At 41.3% G+C, this 18,195-nt stretch overlaps 1 protein-coding gene across 4 annotated transcripts; it reads left to right on the top strand.

The window, feature by feature from the left end:
• The first annotated feature begins 1,322 nt into the window (after positions 1 to 1,322).
• Positions 1,323 to 15,253, top strand: stard10 (StAR-related lipid transfer (START) domain containing 10). 4 transcript variants are annotated; one of them, XM_046388764.1, is made up of 7 exons: positions 1,323 to 1,341; positions 2,783 to 2,947; positions 10,062 to 10,209; positions 10,365 to 10,468; positions 12,601 to 12,718; positions 13,131 to 13,183; positions 13,829 to 15,253. In XM_046388764.1, exons 1-7 carry the CDS (start codon positions 1,339 to 1,341, stop codon positions 14,033 to 14,035), a joined length of 798 nt encoding a protein of 265 aa, XP_046244720.1. In that variant the 5' UTR covers positions 1,323 to 1,338; the 3' UTR covers positions 14,036 to 15,253. The 4 variants fall into 4 exon arrangements, with proteins under 4 accessions (XP_046244720.1, XP_046244719.1, XP_046244721.1 ...); XM_046388763.1 differs by lacking the exon at positions 1,323 to 1,341 and adding an exon at positions 2,049 to 2,302; XM_046388765.1 differs by lacking the exon at positions 1,323 to 1,341 and adding an exon at positions 2,049 to 2,380.
• Positions 15,254 to 18,195: the final 2,942 nt, after the last annotated feature.

The raw sequence follows: 18,195 nt of genomic DNA, 5'->3' as shown, positions 1-18,195 counted from the left end.
ATTGCAATCCTATACCCATGGAAAACTATGTAGGCTGAGGTACATTGATTTTCCCAGGTTCGCTGCTTTTTTAACATGCAATGCTGATGCTCAATCCCATCAAAAATAGCCTTTCAATATGTACTATTTAACCGTTCCTTTGTCCATCCTACTTCCCCCCAGTGTTACTCAGTAATTTTATCTAATTTAAACATTCCAAAGAGGCCTGTCTTTCTCAATATCATCCTCTCTCTGTTTATACATTTTTAATGTTAATAGGGAAAAAGATGGATGCGTGCCTGTGTAAGTCTTACACCTGGTGACTGTATACGTTTTACCTGATCTGCTTCAGTGTGACCATGACGGAAAGAACGGCGGATAGAAAGATTAGTCATTGTGGATAGCACAATAAAACATAATGGTTTTCATTTAAACAATTAATTATTTTAAACAGTTCTTTTATGAGAAAGAAAAAGTTGTCCACCACATGCACATACACAAATGCCTGTGAAAGCAAGGCTGGTGCTTAAAGTTGAGAGGAAAAATTGCATTGCATCTTCCTGCACAACAAACCTGATATTCCTGATAATAATATACCACCTTGTCTTTAAAATCACCCTGACATGTTAGCTGTTGTAATACGATGATGCAGCAGACAATAGAGCAGAAAGGCATTGCTCGAAATACTGAAGCAGTGATATGTCAGTAAAGACAAGAAAAACCCTTTCATTTATTACAAGGAACAGCAGAGACAGTTTGCTCAGAAATCTGATGGTGTTACTGATTGGACAATTTATTTACACCTACTACTTATCTGCTGTGGTTACAACCAAAGATATCTCAATGTATTCCAGGAAAAAGTAATATGATGTTCAAGTGTTCCTTTTCGTGCGACTGAAAGTCAAAGCACAACTGTTCTGACATACAGAGTGGGGCGTCCTCAGTGAGCTGCAGTGTATTTAATGGGTATGTTGTGTGCTGGCATTAAGCTTGCTGTGCCTTACTGCACATAAATCATAAGAGGACATCATATTCTACCACCATAAATCCACTGGCACCATTACCAGCCATCCCATCTTACTGCTATGGATCTGACAATACTGTTCCCACCAACAAACACACTTGCACTAACTTGTGGATGTGGCAACGGTCACATTTGTTTCTAAAGTATATTTTATCTGTATAGATCTCAGCAGCTATGAGATTAAGTGGCATCTGATCCTTTTTCATTGCACGCTTATTGACATGCCATGGCAAGAAATCACAGGTGGAGGTAATAACGTTAATTATGGTTCTGTTCTGGTAATCACTGCAATGTAGTAAGCTGATGGCTGGTTTCATCTTTCCTTCAGCTGTAAGATGGTAAGATTTACCATAAATGGTAGATTTAAAAAATGTGTTCAAAAACAGTTGCTTAACATTTGGAAGGATTTAATACACTACTGTTACACCACTGTTGGTGAAACAAAATTTCTTTGTCCCCATTAACATTAGGCTCCCAAAAATGTCGTCCACAACAATAAGCCAAAGCTGTAGCTTAAACAGGATTTATTAGTTAGGCAGTTAGCTTAGAGTTTAGCTTGCAATCTATAAATTCATGTGAGCATTAATTAATAGCCGTAGTTGTGTGTACAAATGCAAAAAAATATTAACAAAGGTTGTTTTTGATTCATTTTATTTGACTAAAGTGGTATCTGTTGTTTTTTCCTCTCATTTGCAACTGTTCAGTGAAATGAGCAAACACCGCAGTTGTGAACCCGGTTTCAGCGGCAGGCTGCACAGACTACACTCAGCACTTAAACTAGCCTATGTGGCATTTGAGGTCGACGATGGCTATGTGTTTTCTGTATATTTAAGCCTTTTAAATATGCTAAAAAAATAACCTGCATCAATTAAAACGGGCACATATCGTAATGTTTATTAGACGTTTTCATTCAGCTATAACTTCGCAGTCCAAGCGGAATGACTCAAATAAGTTAAACGAACAAAATGTCCTGGAGGCAGAGCTTTACGAGGAGCACTAAAGGTAACACAGGGAGGCGTTTCCATTTTGTCAGTCGCTGCGTCGCCTGCCTGCTCAGCCTGATTTCTCCTCCTCTCCCTCCTCCTCTTCCTCGTTTCTCACTGCATCTCATCTGTACCACCTGCCACGGCGGCGACGCAGCGATGGGGGGCTGCTGCAAATTCATGTAAGCCAACCTCACGAAAGAAGATCACAGTTGAGAGAGAGAAAGAAGAGAGACACAAGCACAGATATAAAGAAGGAGACGCGGAGGAAAGACGAGCAGCGGAGAGTTGACCCAAGTGGAACCAGAAACATATGGTTTGTGTGAAGAGCGACTGCTGAACAGGGCTGAAACTTATTCAACCTCCGTGGTCACCAAAGAGGCACAATTAATTCGTTAGTGTCATTTTCAGGCACTTCTTTGCTTTAGATTTGTGTGTGCGTCTGTGGCTTGCACCTCTGCTCGATTAGTTTTTCCTTTTTTTTTTTTTTTTTTTAAACACCGTTGGCAGGATTGCGGCTGTTGTACCTCCCCGTACGCGCACACATCCACGCGCACTGTGAACATCACAAGACGCGGTGCAGCCTACAAAAGCTTCTTGCAGGGAAGAAATTGAATTAGACAAGTTATCCACACAGAAGACGAAGACGAGAGTGTCCGTCTCGCGGCTTCCTTTCATTTCATCGTGTCTCCGCTGGGCCCACCAGGAGTCTCAAAGAGCCCCCCCCCCTTCCCCAGACACACACACACACACACACACACACCATCACCCCATCTCCTTTTCCTCCTCCCGGCAGGAAGACATGTCTGGACAGAGTGTGACCATCCCGGACGACCGGGCATTTGCCAGCTTCAAGGCGGAGTGTCTGTGCGAGGAGGGCTGGACTCTGAACTACAGCAAGCGAGGTATCACGGTGTGGAGCCAGGATCTGGAGGAGGGGAAGTCCGTGCACAAAATGAAGGTAAGTCCATATAACCCCCTTTAGTATGTTAAAATACAAGCAAACATTTGATCTGTTCACCTGCTTTCTGTGGAGTAGGAAACACACAGCGAACCTTTACAGGAATAATAGAAAGTAGTAAACCCATAGTTATTTGCAGTAGGAAAGAGCAAAGAAACACAACTGTACTGTGTAATCCAGGTATCCGGGAAGTGCTTCACCTTCACTAACCATGTGATTCAAACCGCTGACATGCTTAAGCCGCAGCTTTTTGTTGCATGGTAGTTACAGAGACTTTTGCAATTCTCTAATGGCTTACATTAAAGAAAATCTTCCCTTTAAAGTACAAAAAAAAAAAAAAAAAAAGCAATAGCCCCAGTATGATGGTAACAGGGCAACTGTGAAGCCTTCAGCAGATTACTGCTTAGTGAACGCATCCTGTGTTAGATCCACTCCTCTGTTTATGAATGTGTAGAGTGGTGGCGGGGTTGTGAATTTATAAATGTGTATAGTGACAAGTTTGTGAATTTCTCTCTGATGCACACTGAAAAACAAATCCCTCCGACTACGGGGAAGTGAGAGCAGCAGTCAGCCTCAGTTCTCCAGAGACGACATATTGCAGAATGAGAATCAGAGTTGCCTTTATTGCCATTGTAAGTGAAGAGGTTTCACATTCCTAGGATTTTGTCTTGGTGATTGGTGCAAACATAGAACGTAAGAAAGAGTAACGTATAATAGTAGAATAAAATAGAATAAGGTAAAACAAAATAAGATAAGTAAAATAAATATGGTTCTGGAGGTAGTGCAGGGTGGAAGTGTAGTGCAAGTAGGTGAGGTAAACAGTGCAAATGGTAAATATTCCTTTACCTGTAGCACAGTTTTCAAGTGTCTACCTCACAGCACATTAGCCAGTGTTGCATATAATATGTCAGCTTAATCTGACTTCTGTGGAGTTGGTTTTGCATCCATTGAACGCACAGGGAAGTGAACAATTGCACGCCCTGCAATGGCACAATAGACAGTGGCACTGAGTGGGCCTGAAAGGGTCAATTAGCTGAAAAGCCAAGAGACAAAAAAAGGAACAAATGTAAATCTTTTAGTCAGTTGTTACAGCTTATGAAATGTTAGAAAACTGTATTTCGTTTTAGTCACAGTTGAGTACTTTGGGGTATTGACAAAATATGTAGATAAAAGACATTATGTTATCTGTGCTAACTTGTGACAGTCATTTATCCTTATTAGTAGGTGTTTTATTAACTAAATGGTTAACCAGCTCTTAAATGAGAGTACAATTTGACGTCAAGAAACAAAGTGCAGCGGTTGGAAAGGAAAAGTAGAGTAGATCCTGATCATTGTTTATTTAAGGTAATACTGTGACTGGCATGTGAAAGTACTTGATAGGTAAACTTTGCTATCTAGTCAAATAGCAGTCGTGGCAGTTCGTCTCAAATGTGAATGTTTATCTTTGGAGTCGGTGTGGAGGCGTCATGAGGACAGGAATGTCACTTTAAGTGCTGGAAAAAGTGCTGTGCACCAGCTAACACATTGTGTTTGACCACAGTCATTAATAATGCTTTGTTAGTGATCTGGGGCAGAGATGCAGAGGAAAAAAAACAAAACAAACTGCGCCTTCACAGCACATCTGTGGAATAAACATTCAGTAATAATAGATTCTTATAGAAGTAGTTTGAATTTGAGCCATATACAAAGAAGAATGTTTTAATTATATAGTTAAGATGATTGAGATAATAATTACTTGAAGAAAAGTAAATGTTGGAGCCATGATATAGTTTGTTGGCTCAGGTGATCTGAGCTAATAAAGTGAATAAACCCCTACCTGTTAATACATATTGGTCACACAGACGTGCTTTAATGAAACGTGAAAGTTTTTAAATCTCCTGGACTGTAAATTGTTCAGATTGAGCGCTGTGTCGCTGTCTTCAGACTTGTGGTTCACTTTGTCAGTGCACACGCCGGTCTCCACGTAGCCTCAGACCCAACTGGCTGACAATTTAGTGCTTCAGTGACTGGAAAGCCCTCGTCGTGTTGCTGATTTGGCTTCACAGCTGACAGTTTTGAAGAGGTCGCTTCCACATTTCCGAGCTTTCCAGCACTGACTCATCTAACCTGACGTCTGATTACTGTCACTTTCTCTCTGACACATTTTCCTCCCCTAAGCACAGAAAGAAATTAAACACACTCTCCTCTGAATAAGAGCGCACGCGTGCGTGTGTGTGTCCTGCTGGTGTATCCGGGGCTGAGGTGTGTGAGCAACCCACCAGGTGTTTACTCTGTTAAATAAAGTGGGGTGTGTGTGTGCGTGCACATGCACTCGCGCAGGCAGAACAGCAGAGAGGCTTTCCCCAGCCCCTCTTTCCATCTTTGTACCTGTGAGACAGTTTCTTTGTTTGTGTGAGTGTGTATAGTGTAGTGTGGTGAACAGGCCAATAGGATTGTGTAAATTATCTGTGTGTTTCCTCAGGGTACATCCTCTGTGCGCTGAAGGAGATGTGTATCGTGTGTGCATCGTCAAGGAATAAAGTGTGTGTGTGTGTGTGTGCGCGTGTGTGCATGTGTGTGTAGAGGGTAAGGTTCTGCTTATTCATGCCCTTTCATACAGGACAGGTGTGTTTCCTCACGGCAGCTCTGCAAACAGAGAAGTAGAGAGTGCACACATGCACACACACACACACACACACACACACACACACATGCACAAACAAACATTTGGAGTCAGGGTGGGGTTTCTAGCTACAACTGTCTCTTTATCTTTATGCAAATATGACAGTTACAGGAGCTTGATTTTGCATTATCTGTCTTTTTCTTGTAGTCTCACACACAGCCACACATTTCATCCAAACTCTGACGTGACACAAGTCTGTTCATTCCAAATGTACACAAAAGGTTGAAAGTAATTGTAAGTGTATTTTACATATAATAATGTGTTATGTTGCGTGTATTTAAAATGCCTGTAAGTGTGTGTGTGTGTGTGTGTGTAAGCGAGTGCGAGGGTACGAGGTGCGATGCCACAGATACAGCTTTTCTATTTATAACCGAAATAAAAGCATGCATCTTTGCTGATGCATGTCGAATGATTCATGTGAGTGTTGAGACTTGACACTCTCTTCCTATTTCAGTTTCCCCCCCTTTGCTATGGCTATAATGGCAGTGAAGCAAAAGCGATACATCCAAATCATAGAGTGGGAGAGAGGGAACAGACTGGCAATCATCATTAACGTTAGCTGTCTAATTATCACCGGCGTCATTATCATCGTAATCATTGCCACTGCCATATTCATCAATAATGACAATTGTATCACGGTGTAATCACAACTGTAATCACTCGCACCAACCATCACCATCATCATCATTATAATCATATAATTTGTCAGCACCTGCCTCCACACGCAGTGCACAGTGTGTAGGTCACTGTGTCAGGGGTTTAGTGTTCTTCAATAGTTTGATGACCTGTCAGAAGGCTTGCATTCTATGTTGACTCCTGGGCTCGCCTTCTCCCTTGCTGACACCCACACACACACACACACACACACACACACACACACACGGACCCCTCGGTTTCTTTCTTTATTTCATCCTAATTGTCTTCAACCAGCCCTGAAAGGCGCAAATGATGAGAGTTGACAGACAGGATGGGGACAGAAGGAGGGACGTAAGAGAGAGCGGCAGGGAGAGAACAAGAGTGGGTGGGACAGGGCGCAAAGGAGAAAATGAGTAGTGGGTGGAGTGTGTTGGATGTGCGGGGGTCGGAGAAGAAAAGACTCACCAGACCACACACACACACACACACACACACACACACACCCCTACTGTTTGTGGACTTACTTGTCCACCTTTTTTTCCCTCTGTCCAATGCTGCTTTATCATCCTGAACTCTGTTTCACCCACCTCTCTCTTTCTCAGTCTCAGTCCTTCATCTGTCTTCACTGAATTAGAACGTAATAGAATTACGCACACGTGTACTTGGCTGTCTGTGTGTCTTCATTCTGTACTGGATGTCTTTTCTCCGTACAGCTCTCCTATTTCTCCTTTTCATATGGCTTTCCTTCTTCTTCCTCCTGCTTTAATTTGTCTGTGGACATGACACATCCGTTATTCTCATAGGTCTGTCTGTCTATACGCACACGCAAACGAATTTAGCTAGTTTAGTTCGCTTTGGGGGACATTACAAAGGCTTACATTCATTTCCTGGAGACAAACCCAAATTCTAACCATTGAGCCAAAAATCAGCCTTTTCACACACACACACACACATATCAGATATGAGACCTTGCTGATACTGGTGTGCTGTCCTTGTTTGCTTATGTTTGCTTTCTGTCGATATAACACATTTAATATTTGCTGTATCTGTTCTTTCTGTGGAGGGACATCAGCAAACATGGGCTCTGGCGCAGTTAAAGCTGGAAAACCAACTGAGAAACCAGCAAGAGCAAACTAAATTGTGGTATCGCACTGAAAAAAAAAAAATCCCACCCCCTCCTTAAGGCCTCCCTCCAAAGCAGCTCCTCCAAAACACAGGAACGCGTACTTTCTGACCAGGCTGCCCGCCCTTTAGCTCCCTGAGTGTGTATTGTTGGATAATCTGAATCTGTAACATGTAGCTTTAGCTGTATAAACATGTTGATGTGTAAAGATAAGAATGGACTGTACTTGCAGTGGTACCTGTTTCCATGTATATGAGCTCCAGTATCTTCCATACATCAGTTAATGTCCTTTCTATTAAATTCAAGTGTAAATTCATTTGTTGCTGCAAATCTTGATGATGCGACAACAAAGATAGCATATATAGCATGTGCCGCATTCAGATGCTCACCTTTTATTCGGTCTGTTCTGTTATTTTGTCGTCTACGCTCGGTGATGGTTCTGTATTTGAGGGACGTCGTTTCAATTCAGCGTTTTCGGTTTTCTTTGTTTCACTGTGTGGCTGGTTGTGAAGCCCTGTGAGATTGTGCTTATGTCTGAGGGCTACATGAATAAAAACTGATTTAAACAGCAGTGGCACAGCAACAAGTGAGGGCAGCTCTCACGTACAGCACACACACATTGTTTTACATGCTCGCTCTGGATTCAGAGGTGGTGGAATAATATTTTTTGAACAAGTGGGTTGGAATCTAAAATAGGAGGTTGAGAGTTAAAATGATGAATGTTCCCAGGACAGTTAACTTCATTTAATTTGGGTCTTTGTCTGAAATGGTGACTTTTTATTAGTCATCCATCCTCAATAATTTCCTTTTTTTTTGTTTTCCCTTCCATTATTGTTCATTTCTTTGCCATTTCCAGTTCAAAAAATTAAAGAAAGCGCTCTTCATGATCCTTTTGTCCAAAATGATTTAATCTTGGTGAGACTTTGATTATACTTTTTGTGTGTGTGTGTGTGTGAATGTGGTTTTTGATAGATAGCCATTTCCATCTGTCTGTCAGTTGGTCAGAAGCTTGCATGCTAAGATGATAAACTTGGTGGAGATTATACTTTACCTGCTCACAAGTATTAGTCAGTGATTTTAAAAGCGTAGGATTTTTTTAGACCCGTGTGCAAATGACCATTTCGGATAGCAAGTTTTTAAATGGCAAGGGCATATTTTGCATTGTCACACTAAAGGTGAGCACATCCCATTTAAACAGCTAGGCAGCTAAATGTAGAGTGAAATTTGCCATCATTTTCTTGATGAAGCCCTTGGGGGGGAAGCCAAGGGAAAGAAAATGGTGCAGATTTTAGCTTTAAACCCTCTGGACTGATTTGAAGTGGGAGTTAAAACCATCTGGGACATTGAAGCAACCTCGGTCCATTTCTTTCTCATTTATTCCTCTTCTCTTGCTTGGTTTTTCTCTCCGTCTCTTTTGGCCTCTCACATGCTTTTGGTGCCTCTTCTTGTTTCCTCCTTTGCTCTGTTCTTTTTTGTTGTTATTAATAAGACTAATTCCCCCTGATGATTGTAACTGTAGTAACAGCTTTACTCTGGGGCTGCAGACCTCTCTTTACACAGGGTGTATGTACAGTACCATAGACTCCAGATCTGACACCGGCATGAGTCCCTGTGGTCTCAGTAGTAAGCTGTGACACAACTACACCAAATCAACAAGTACACATGTATGAATAATTAATCCCTTTTAGATTTTTTCCTTATTGCAGTAATTTATCTTAAGATTTCACTAAGATTTTAACATCAAAAACATATTTTAAATGTAATGTGTGCATGTTTGTGTATTCTGGAGTGCATTAGTTTATTATTAGTGTCTTATTGAATCTTATTGAAAAGAGTCATGTTTTTTTTCCTGTTTGAAAGAAACAGAACAACATATCCCTCATGCTTTTGTCCGAAAAGCAGGGGATCTGTGGACGTGCATGGCCTCTAAAAATCCAGCACCCAGGCCCCTCTGCTACCCTGTCAGTCTGACAGACCATTTGACAGACTGTGTGTGTGTGTGTGTGTGTGTGTGTGTGTGTGTGTGTCTGTGTGTCTGTGTGTCTGTGTCCCGTACTTGTGTTTCTTTCCATTGAACAGCTCAGGTACTAGTAATGACTCATCTGTGGTTAGTCTCCGACCACCTCTAATTTTCTCTGTGTCTCTCGCTCTCTCTGTGTCTCACACCTCACACTCACACTCATGCTCACACACACACACACACACACAGATATGGCAACTGATGGGTAAAAGAGCAGACATTGGATGTTTCCTGAGTATCAGAGAGCAGCGGAAGAGGTTGCATGTGTGTGTTTCTTTCTTTCAAAGTGATTACGATTAAGATCCTTCAGCTTTTATATTTACACACGTCCTTTTAGTTCAGTCTTAGTTTATTTGTTCTGTTTGCATATCAGATTAAGTATTGACGTTGAAGTTGGTCTTCGTTTTGTGTGTTGTTTCACACCCATCTTTGTCAGGATGAACAACAATGACAGTTTTTTATGAGAAGCGCCTTCATTAATATTGAGTGGATTTTCCTGCTTCATAGCTTGCATTGAACAGAGCTCTGAAATATTTTGCATGATCAGTGAAATGGCATGATGCATGTATTAAAATCTAGTTTAGTCTGTGATTCACTTGTGTTAGCTTTGTGTATGCTTTCTTTATCGTCTAAAATGAACTCTGTCTCTTTCTGTCTTCCTCTCTTTTCTCAGTGTCAGATGGTGTGTAAGGACGTGTCAGCTGAGACCATGTATGACGTCCTACATGACATTGAATACAGAAGGAAATGGGACACGAACGTCATCGAGACCTTCGATATCGGGAAACTTACGGTCAATGCGGATGTTGGTTACTACTCATGTATGTTGCACATTCACGTGTAAACGTGCTGATTTACAGCCAGCGTCTGCATTCGTGTGTCACTAATATTATTTGTGAAAGGAAGCAGAGACACGCATGAGGCGCGCATGGATGTGCAATGTTCGGTTCACCGGATTTATCTTGTTCGTTAACAGGGAGATGTCCGAAACCTCTTCGGAACCGCGATGTCATCACACTTCGTTCCTGGTTGCCAATAGGGAAAGACTACATCATCATGAACTACTCTGTCAAACATTCTGTGAGTACCGAGTACACACACACACACACACACACACACACACACAGGGCTTACACACAGCTCAGCTGAGGCCCTGTTCATTCACCCCTCTATAACTCGTGTACATGTGAGTGCACATTGGGTGAGTTAACGTGAATGTTGATCCAATTTAGCAAGCTCAAAGTCATCGTGCTGTATTAAAAGAAATGCTTAAATATTTATGAAAAGCCTGCAGTACAGAGCTCTGTGTGTGTGTGTGTGTGTGTGTGTGTGTGTGTGTGTGTCAGTCATTTCCTGGATGCTTTTACCTGGGAGAATGATCAGTGTACTGTGTACTAGGACTGTTTCACCATAGGTGAAGGATAGTTCATTTAATTCAATTGAATGCGTTTTGTTTTTAGTTCTACTTCCAGTTATACTTTTCTAAAAGGATGCGAGCGGCATCCAAAGTAAAACTTTCAGTTTGGACTTGTGCCTGAATCCTCGGCCTTCAGTTTAGCTGCAGTTTGTGTTTTATGTGGTGTGAAAGTAAGTACTCACCACCTCTCTCAAAGGCTACAGTGACTCGTTATTTTCATTATCGATTAGTATGACGATTACTTTTGCAAAAATGTATTCTCTGTTACAACAAAAGTGAAAAATGCCTTTCATAATGTCCTAAGCAAAAAAATCAGAGATTATTCACATAGGAGAAAGAAGAGCAGCAGATCCTGACATATGAAATGCTTGAGGGCAGATATTGTTTGGCATAAAGATGACTTATCTGATAAATTGATTAACAAAATAGTTGCTGATTAATCATCTGACAATCAACTAATCAAATAAATAACTAGTCCAGCTCTCTGTCTTTTCGCGTTTTTTTCCTTCTTTCTCTTCCTTGCTTCTCTGTCCGTCCTCCCATCTTTTCTCACTCTGAGTTTTGCTCAGTAGTTTAATGTTTACAAAAGGATAAGACCTGTCATGTGACTGTTAACAGTTGATTTCCACCTCCCCTTCCGCATTCCTGCATTAGTTAGCGGTTCGGAAAATAACAGACGTTATGTGTGTGTGTATTTGTGTGTGTCTGTGATAACCCAAAGTCACTCTTGATAGTCAGTAGCTTTGAGAGTATGACTTGTGGAGTGCAGCTTAAGCCGATACTTTAGAAACTACTGACTTCTGTACATCCACATGTACTGTATTTCACACACGATTAATAACAACTGCCTTTTCAGTTGTACATTGAAGAAGTTTTCATTTTAGTGCTAAAATAGCACACGTTAGCATGTTAACACGCTAAACTAAGATGCTGACCGTGGTAAACGTTAGGTCTGCTAAACATCATGTTAGCATTACAATTGTGAGCATGTTAGCAGAGCTGTTTGCATGGCTGTAGGCTCTTTGTCTTCTTAATTAATCACTGATTCAAGTTCAAGTAAATATTCAGTGAATAAACTAATTGATTGATCCTCCAGTCATAAGATATGAAGTTTCCTGGTACGGTGGACGTGTCAAGATTGTAGAGACTCTTCATAATGACTGTTACGACTATAATGCCTCAAATTTACTGTAGTCACCCCTGCAGAAAAACCTGAGCGTTAGTGGAAAGCGTTACAACCTGCAGTTATGTGCAGTCACTGTACTGCACATAACTGCAGAAATTCCCACAATGTAAACTACTAGCTGAGGTTCTGCTGACTGCTGCTCTGTGTGCTTCTTAAGTGCTCTGCAGCGTGCCTGTCCCAGTTAGCACGGGCTAACCAGCACTGTATCATCATGAATAATAATCTTTAGATGATATATAGTCAAAGGAGGGGCCAGCAGAGGAATAGTGGACTGGAGCTGGACTTTACTGCTGTGTTATTCACAGGGTAATGTGGATCAGAAAGGTGATCATGAACACAGAAAAACACTGACAATGCTATTATGACCATTTGACAGATGACCATAGATATCCAAAACCAACATTTTTTTTGTTTATTTGGAGTGTATACAAGTCATTTATAGAACAGATTAGTTAGATCTAGACAAATCAAAAATGAAGATTTTTATGGGATGCTTGGGATGTCCTGTTCGAGGCCGCTAGTGCATCAACTTGATAAAGATGATGTTAATTCCAATAATAATCTGTGTGTGTGTGTGTATGTGTGTGTGTTTGTGTGGTGTCGCTACAGAAATACCCTCCTAAAAAGGACATGGTGCGAGCTGTGTCTATTCAGACTGGCTACATGATCCAGTTCCAGGGACCCAACCACTGTATCCTCACTTACATGGCGCAGGTAGACCCACGAGGTAAGTAACACACACACACACACACACACACACACACATACACATACAGGTGCTTAATACATGCATAAAGTTGTAGTGAATGATTCATTATCCTGCCTTTATGTCAGGATGAGTCGCCATAGTAACCATATGAAGGACAGAGTCTGCTTCACTCTACTGCCCCCCCCTTCTCTCACTCTCTCTTTCTATTAATCTTTTCCTCTTATTTTCTCTTTAATTCCTGTCTTTACTGTCACTCTCTCGCATGCAAGTGCTGATTGAGTAAATCTCCTAAATCTGGCTGCACTGAGCAGCAAGTTACAAAGCTTCTCTTTGATCCTGGATGACATAGCTGGCAATAAAGTAAACATTAAATTGTTCTGTGTGTTCTCCCTTCCCCTCCTCCTCATCTGTTCACTTCTTTCCTTTGCAGGTTCATTACCCAAGTGGGTCGTCAACAGGTCTTCCCACCTCCTTGCTCCTCGCGTAAGTCATTTGCAGATTAACAGATTCCATGAGTGTGTTGTCGATGTGTTTATCCACAGGAACTGTGTGCATTGAGGTTTCAGCAGAATACAGTGCGTGTCGAGATGAGGAATGTGTAGATCTTATGTGCATGTTAACTACTCGTTTCTCCTACACATTCCAGAAACATACTGTTTACTGTATTTGTTTGTCTGTTTGAGGGTGTGTGAGTACGTGTTGAAATAGGGCAAAGATTCTCTGGGGAGCACCCTGGCATGGAGCAATCCCCTGATGATAATCAGAAAATAGCTGCTCAGTGAGACATACAGATCCCACTGAAAATAATCATACTGAGGACTTCAACACAATTAATACAAGAAGAATTTTCTGTCTGGGATTTATAAAAATAAATTTAGAATCAATATTCATTTATAATTTAAAACATAGTACTCGGGTAAATGTAAGTATTACTCTTTTATTTAACTTTTTAAACCACTGTTATGGAATGAGGGTTTTTTTTTTTTTTTTTAATTATACACACTTTTATCTGATTGCTCTTGCACTTTTGGTACCATGAGTACTGCAAAGATACTGACATCCTGTATCAGTTATAATAAACAGACGTGTTCTCTTGCTTGTGCTGTTTGTCGGTTTTGTTCTTTCCAGGCGATGAAGAAGATCAACAAAGCCTGTCTGAAGTATTCAGAGTGGAAGCAGAGACACAACCCTGCCTTCAAGCCCTGGCTCTACCCCGAACAGACTTCATTACCCAGCATCCCTCTCTCTGAGCTCAGCGTCCAGCGTGCTGAGAGCCTGGAGAATATTGATGAGAGCTCCCTGGCTGAGACCCAGGAGAGAGAAGACAGCGACTAACGCAAACACACATAAACACACACACACACACACATCATCACCTCACCACATACACAAGCAAACAGTAATGCAGGGTTACATGCATGCCTGACACACATCCATATTTAAACATATGTATATTTGATTCTACATGTAATTATGTGCGTGTATATACAGGCACACACATACTTGCATGCATACTGTACATGCAATTGCATATGCAGGCATGCACAGCCAAACTCATACTTGACCTACTCCCTCTCATACTTCCAGCTTGGACAAACTGACTACGTGAACAGCGCGTGCGTGTTGCGCGTGTCACATGCGGTGCCTTATTTAAAGATTGGGGCATCTTGCCTATTTTGTGTGAAACAGAACTGAAAATAATCTGTGGATAGTTATATTAACCTACCAGCTAAAGTTTCAGTGTCTGTGTCTGCTGAATATGCTGCAGACATGAAACGGGGCAGAATTTTCTCTCCCTCTCTCTGAATGAGGGCGATCAAAAGTCATGTCTTCTTTATTGATTGATCTGATTCGTCATCTAAGGAAAAGTAAGTGTAGAAGCAATGTAGTAGCAATGCTACCTGTGTGGATACAGCATCAGCTCAGCAATGTAGCCGTCACGCGCCGTTCATGCAGCCTGTTTGGCCCAGGTGCTGCACACACCATGTATGAACACACCACATCGTCACAAGGGGCAGTGTATTTTTTACAAATCAGTAAACTGATGCTGACTATAATCAGAAAATGGACTGTAAATGTAATTTTTCATGCTTGTTCAAAGGATATCAGACTTTTCTAATTGCATCCTATGCAGATTATAAAATATATTTTCAGTAAGAATTACTGTTAACATATTTGCTTACTGACCCAACAATCCAGTTTAGTAGTAAAACAGTTCAATACAACTCCTAATGCTTATGTATACAGTAAGTAGGTACTTGTATACGATTATAGGCACACACCCCGTTCATTGATACATTCATTGTGTCTTTTTACCCATGTTGTCTCTCTGTAACTCATTATGTGTTTCCATCACATTCTGTAAGCACATGATAAATATGCAGGTGTACAGAAGGCAGCTGGAACCCCCAAACCTGAAACCCTCACACACACACACACACAAATTTTACACTCACATGTACTGTCATGCTCTGCTGTTTGAGAGAAGTATGAATGTATGTAGTTTAAAAAATTAAATACAGATTCCTATAAAGGTTTTCAGATTTCACTGTTGATCCGAGTCATTTTTTTCTGTGTGTGTGTTTTACATATTTTACACACACACACACACACACACACAAAACCACAGTGTTTTTTTAAAACCAGATTAGAACTTATAAAAACACCATGACATAAAACCTACCCTACATTAAACCTATTGATAAACCACTATGTGTGCATTCCCATGTGTGCAGTGGCCTAGATCAGAATTAGGAATCCCCAATCTGTTGGCATGGCAACTCTGAGATGGACTCGGCACTGAAGAGAGACGTGGAAAGATGAGCGCTTGCATGTCACAGAGGAAGTGAGTTATTGCAGGGAGTCCGCCCCTTTTTCCCTGTGTGGGATTAGACTAAAGAGCACATATACTGTAAATGCATTGTGTGTACAAGGCTACAGTTTCTGTCTCTTTGTGGTGGGTTAACTTAATGACCCGAGTCTTGCCTTGTGCAACACACACATTGTAACATGGATTAAAGTATGGCTGTAGACCACATTAAACTTATTGGCTGCATAAAAGAGAAAGAGAGTTCATGTCTGTCTGTGTGAGTGCCTCAGTAAGAGTAACATAGATCTACGTGTAACCTCATGCTTTAAAATGTTTTTTCTTCCGTGTCTTTCTATGTGTTCCCTTTTTACAACATCCGCCTGTGCACCACCTAATGAAATATGAATGATGAAGGAAAGAGTATGTGAGAGATGCTAAAAGGCATGAGGTGTATACTGCTGTTGTGTCCATTTTTTTTTCTTTCCTGCAGTTGTTGTTCCCTCTGCCCTTGTTTACAACCATCCATCCGTCCTCAGAGTTTTAATGAGGCCTTTCGCTCAGCCATGATCATTATGTGTGTCTGTGTGTGTGTGTCAGAGGAAAAGGGCTTCTAGTGCACGCGTGTATGAACTGTGCGTCCCAGTGGCATCCCTGTATTGTCTTCCACCCGCCTCCACAGCAGGAGGAGACATATAAGCAGCATGACGGCCGGCATCCCTCTGTGTGTGTGCTTCTGCATATGTGTCACACTGCCACCCCCACAGCAACCGGGCCCACCAGGGCTGAGATCCTGGTGATGACTCATAGCCACCCCACCTCCTCCTCCTCCTCCTCTCGTCTCTTCTCCTCTCCTCTCCCACTCCCTCTCCATCTCTTGTATTCTCCCCTTCATTCTCTTTCTGCCCCTTAGTCATCTGCTCCTCATCCTTTCCTCAATTTCTTCTCTGCCCTGTTTTTCTCCTCTCCCTCTTCCCATTTCTTCATCCTCTCATCCGTCCTTTAATCCGCCTCTCACCCAGGCCTCTCCCCTCCTTTGATCCTCCTCTTTTCTTCAGCAGTTTCTTCTCCTCCTATTCCCCTCGTCATCTCTGCCCTTTCTCCGTCGCTCATGTGTTTTCCTCCCCGTGTTTTCCCTTTTCTTAAGCTAAACATTTGTTCTCCTCCAAATATTCCCTTTCTGTCTCCTCTACCGTCTTCAGATTTATTTGCTTCACCTTTGTATGCTCTTTTCGTCTCTCTCTCATTCATCCTCAACTTTTACCCCTCATTATCTCCCTGCCACTCATCACCTTTTGCCACCTGTTTTCCCTATCCGTCACCTTTCATTTCCTCTCCTTCTTCCATCTCCTTTCCCCAAGCTAATCTTTACGATGCAGTCCCCTGATCTTTATTCCAGGTCAGAAGTAAAATGAATAACACACTGCCAAGTCACGGACTTGTCGCAGAGCCACAGAGCTAGTCTGTTATTCATCCAGGCTCCTGAAGGCTAAATTATTACCCTTTTATTCATTAGTTCTTACATGAGAGACAAAGGCACAGGCATACTTTCCCCCTTCACCTCTCCAAAAAACACGATAATCAGCAAAGGTTTAACAAAGCATAGAGACAAATCTTGTATAAACTCGCAAGTGGGACATATTTACTTCATAAATGTTTCACATTTGGAGTCTTCTGATACATCATGGTGTACAGTGTGACTGTGAAGTTATGGGTTCCTATTTTGTCCAGCTTATGACATTGCACGACATTGATATTGCATGCCAGTCTCCTTTTATAGGAGGCTGGCATGCAAGGAAGAATCTTTAATGATTGATAGAATGATTTTCATTTTGTAAATGCGAATTTCTCTTTCCACTGTAAATTGTGTTTCCCCCTTTGTTTAACTTGATGCTTTTTGAAATTCTCTCTCAGTTTATAGAGGTTCATATCTTAGTGGTGAGTGGTTGCCCTCTTCTGGTTTCTATGGGAACCTGCAACTAACACATCAGCCGCCTTCTAGTTGCCACATCACCTCAATCTCCATAAAAAATATCTGCTTTATGTTATTTCTCTTTATGGTCACTGTGCCGACTAGATAGTCTCCATGATTATAACTGTTCTTACAACCTAATGTGCTCCTGGACATGACCGGAACCTGTGCAATAAATTAGCTGCCTCACATGGCTGATATTCTTATACTAATTTCCTTTAATTTTGCCTTTTTATAATACTAGTTAACGCTGTTGCTGCCAGAGATAAATTAGGTATTTATAGTGTAGGTCTTATGTACGCTGTATTTTCAAGTAGTGTGAGTTAATAATGAAATTTTTATTTTCTGTATCATTGTCTTCTTTGACATTCCTTTAATATTTTGTGATTTTGTGATTAATTATTTTGTGCAGAGGGATTATGTGACATTGTGAGAACTGAGAACTGTGACATTGTTTGTGAGAAGCTAAATGGGATAAAAAGTAGGGATTTGCATGAAAACACACTGGGCTGTCCGAGCTTTTTCAGTGGTCACATGACGGTCGTACGGAAGTTTTTTGCAATGTTGCAGCTTCAAGTTAGCCATAACTAGCAGGAGAAGCACCGGAAGTACGTATTCCTGCCTTTTAAAATAAAGCAGCACCTAACACAATGTCAATGTATATATATATATTTTGAAAGATATTGCCGGATGTTCTACACTTATTTTGTTTCAACT

This window comes from Scatophagus argus, chromosome 5 (assembly GCF_020382885.2).
Source record: "Scatophagus argus isolate fScaArg1 chromosome 5, fScaArg1.pri, whole genome shotgun sequence".
Classification (NCBI taxonomy): Eukaryota; Metazoa; Chordata; class Actinopteri; family Scatophagidae; genus Scatophagus; species Scatophagus argus.
The sequence above is the reverse complement of the archived record's forward strand: the minus strand, read 5'-3'. Positions and strand labels throughout refer to the sequence as shown.

Bases quoted from the DNA above. Each gene is read 5' to 3' on its own strand.
- stard10 (XM_046388764.1), top strand. The intron at 10,210-10,364 runs GTATGTTGCACA...GTTCGTTAACAG, and splicing joins GGATGTTGGTTACTACTCAT to GGAGATGTCCGAAACCTCTT. The intron at 12,719-13,130 runs GTAAGTAACACA...TTTCCTTTGCAG, and splicing joins GGCGCAGGTAGACCCACGAG to GTTCATTACCCAAGTGGGTC.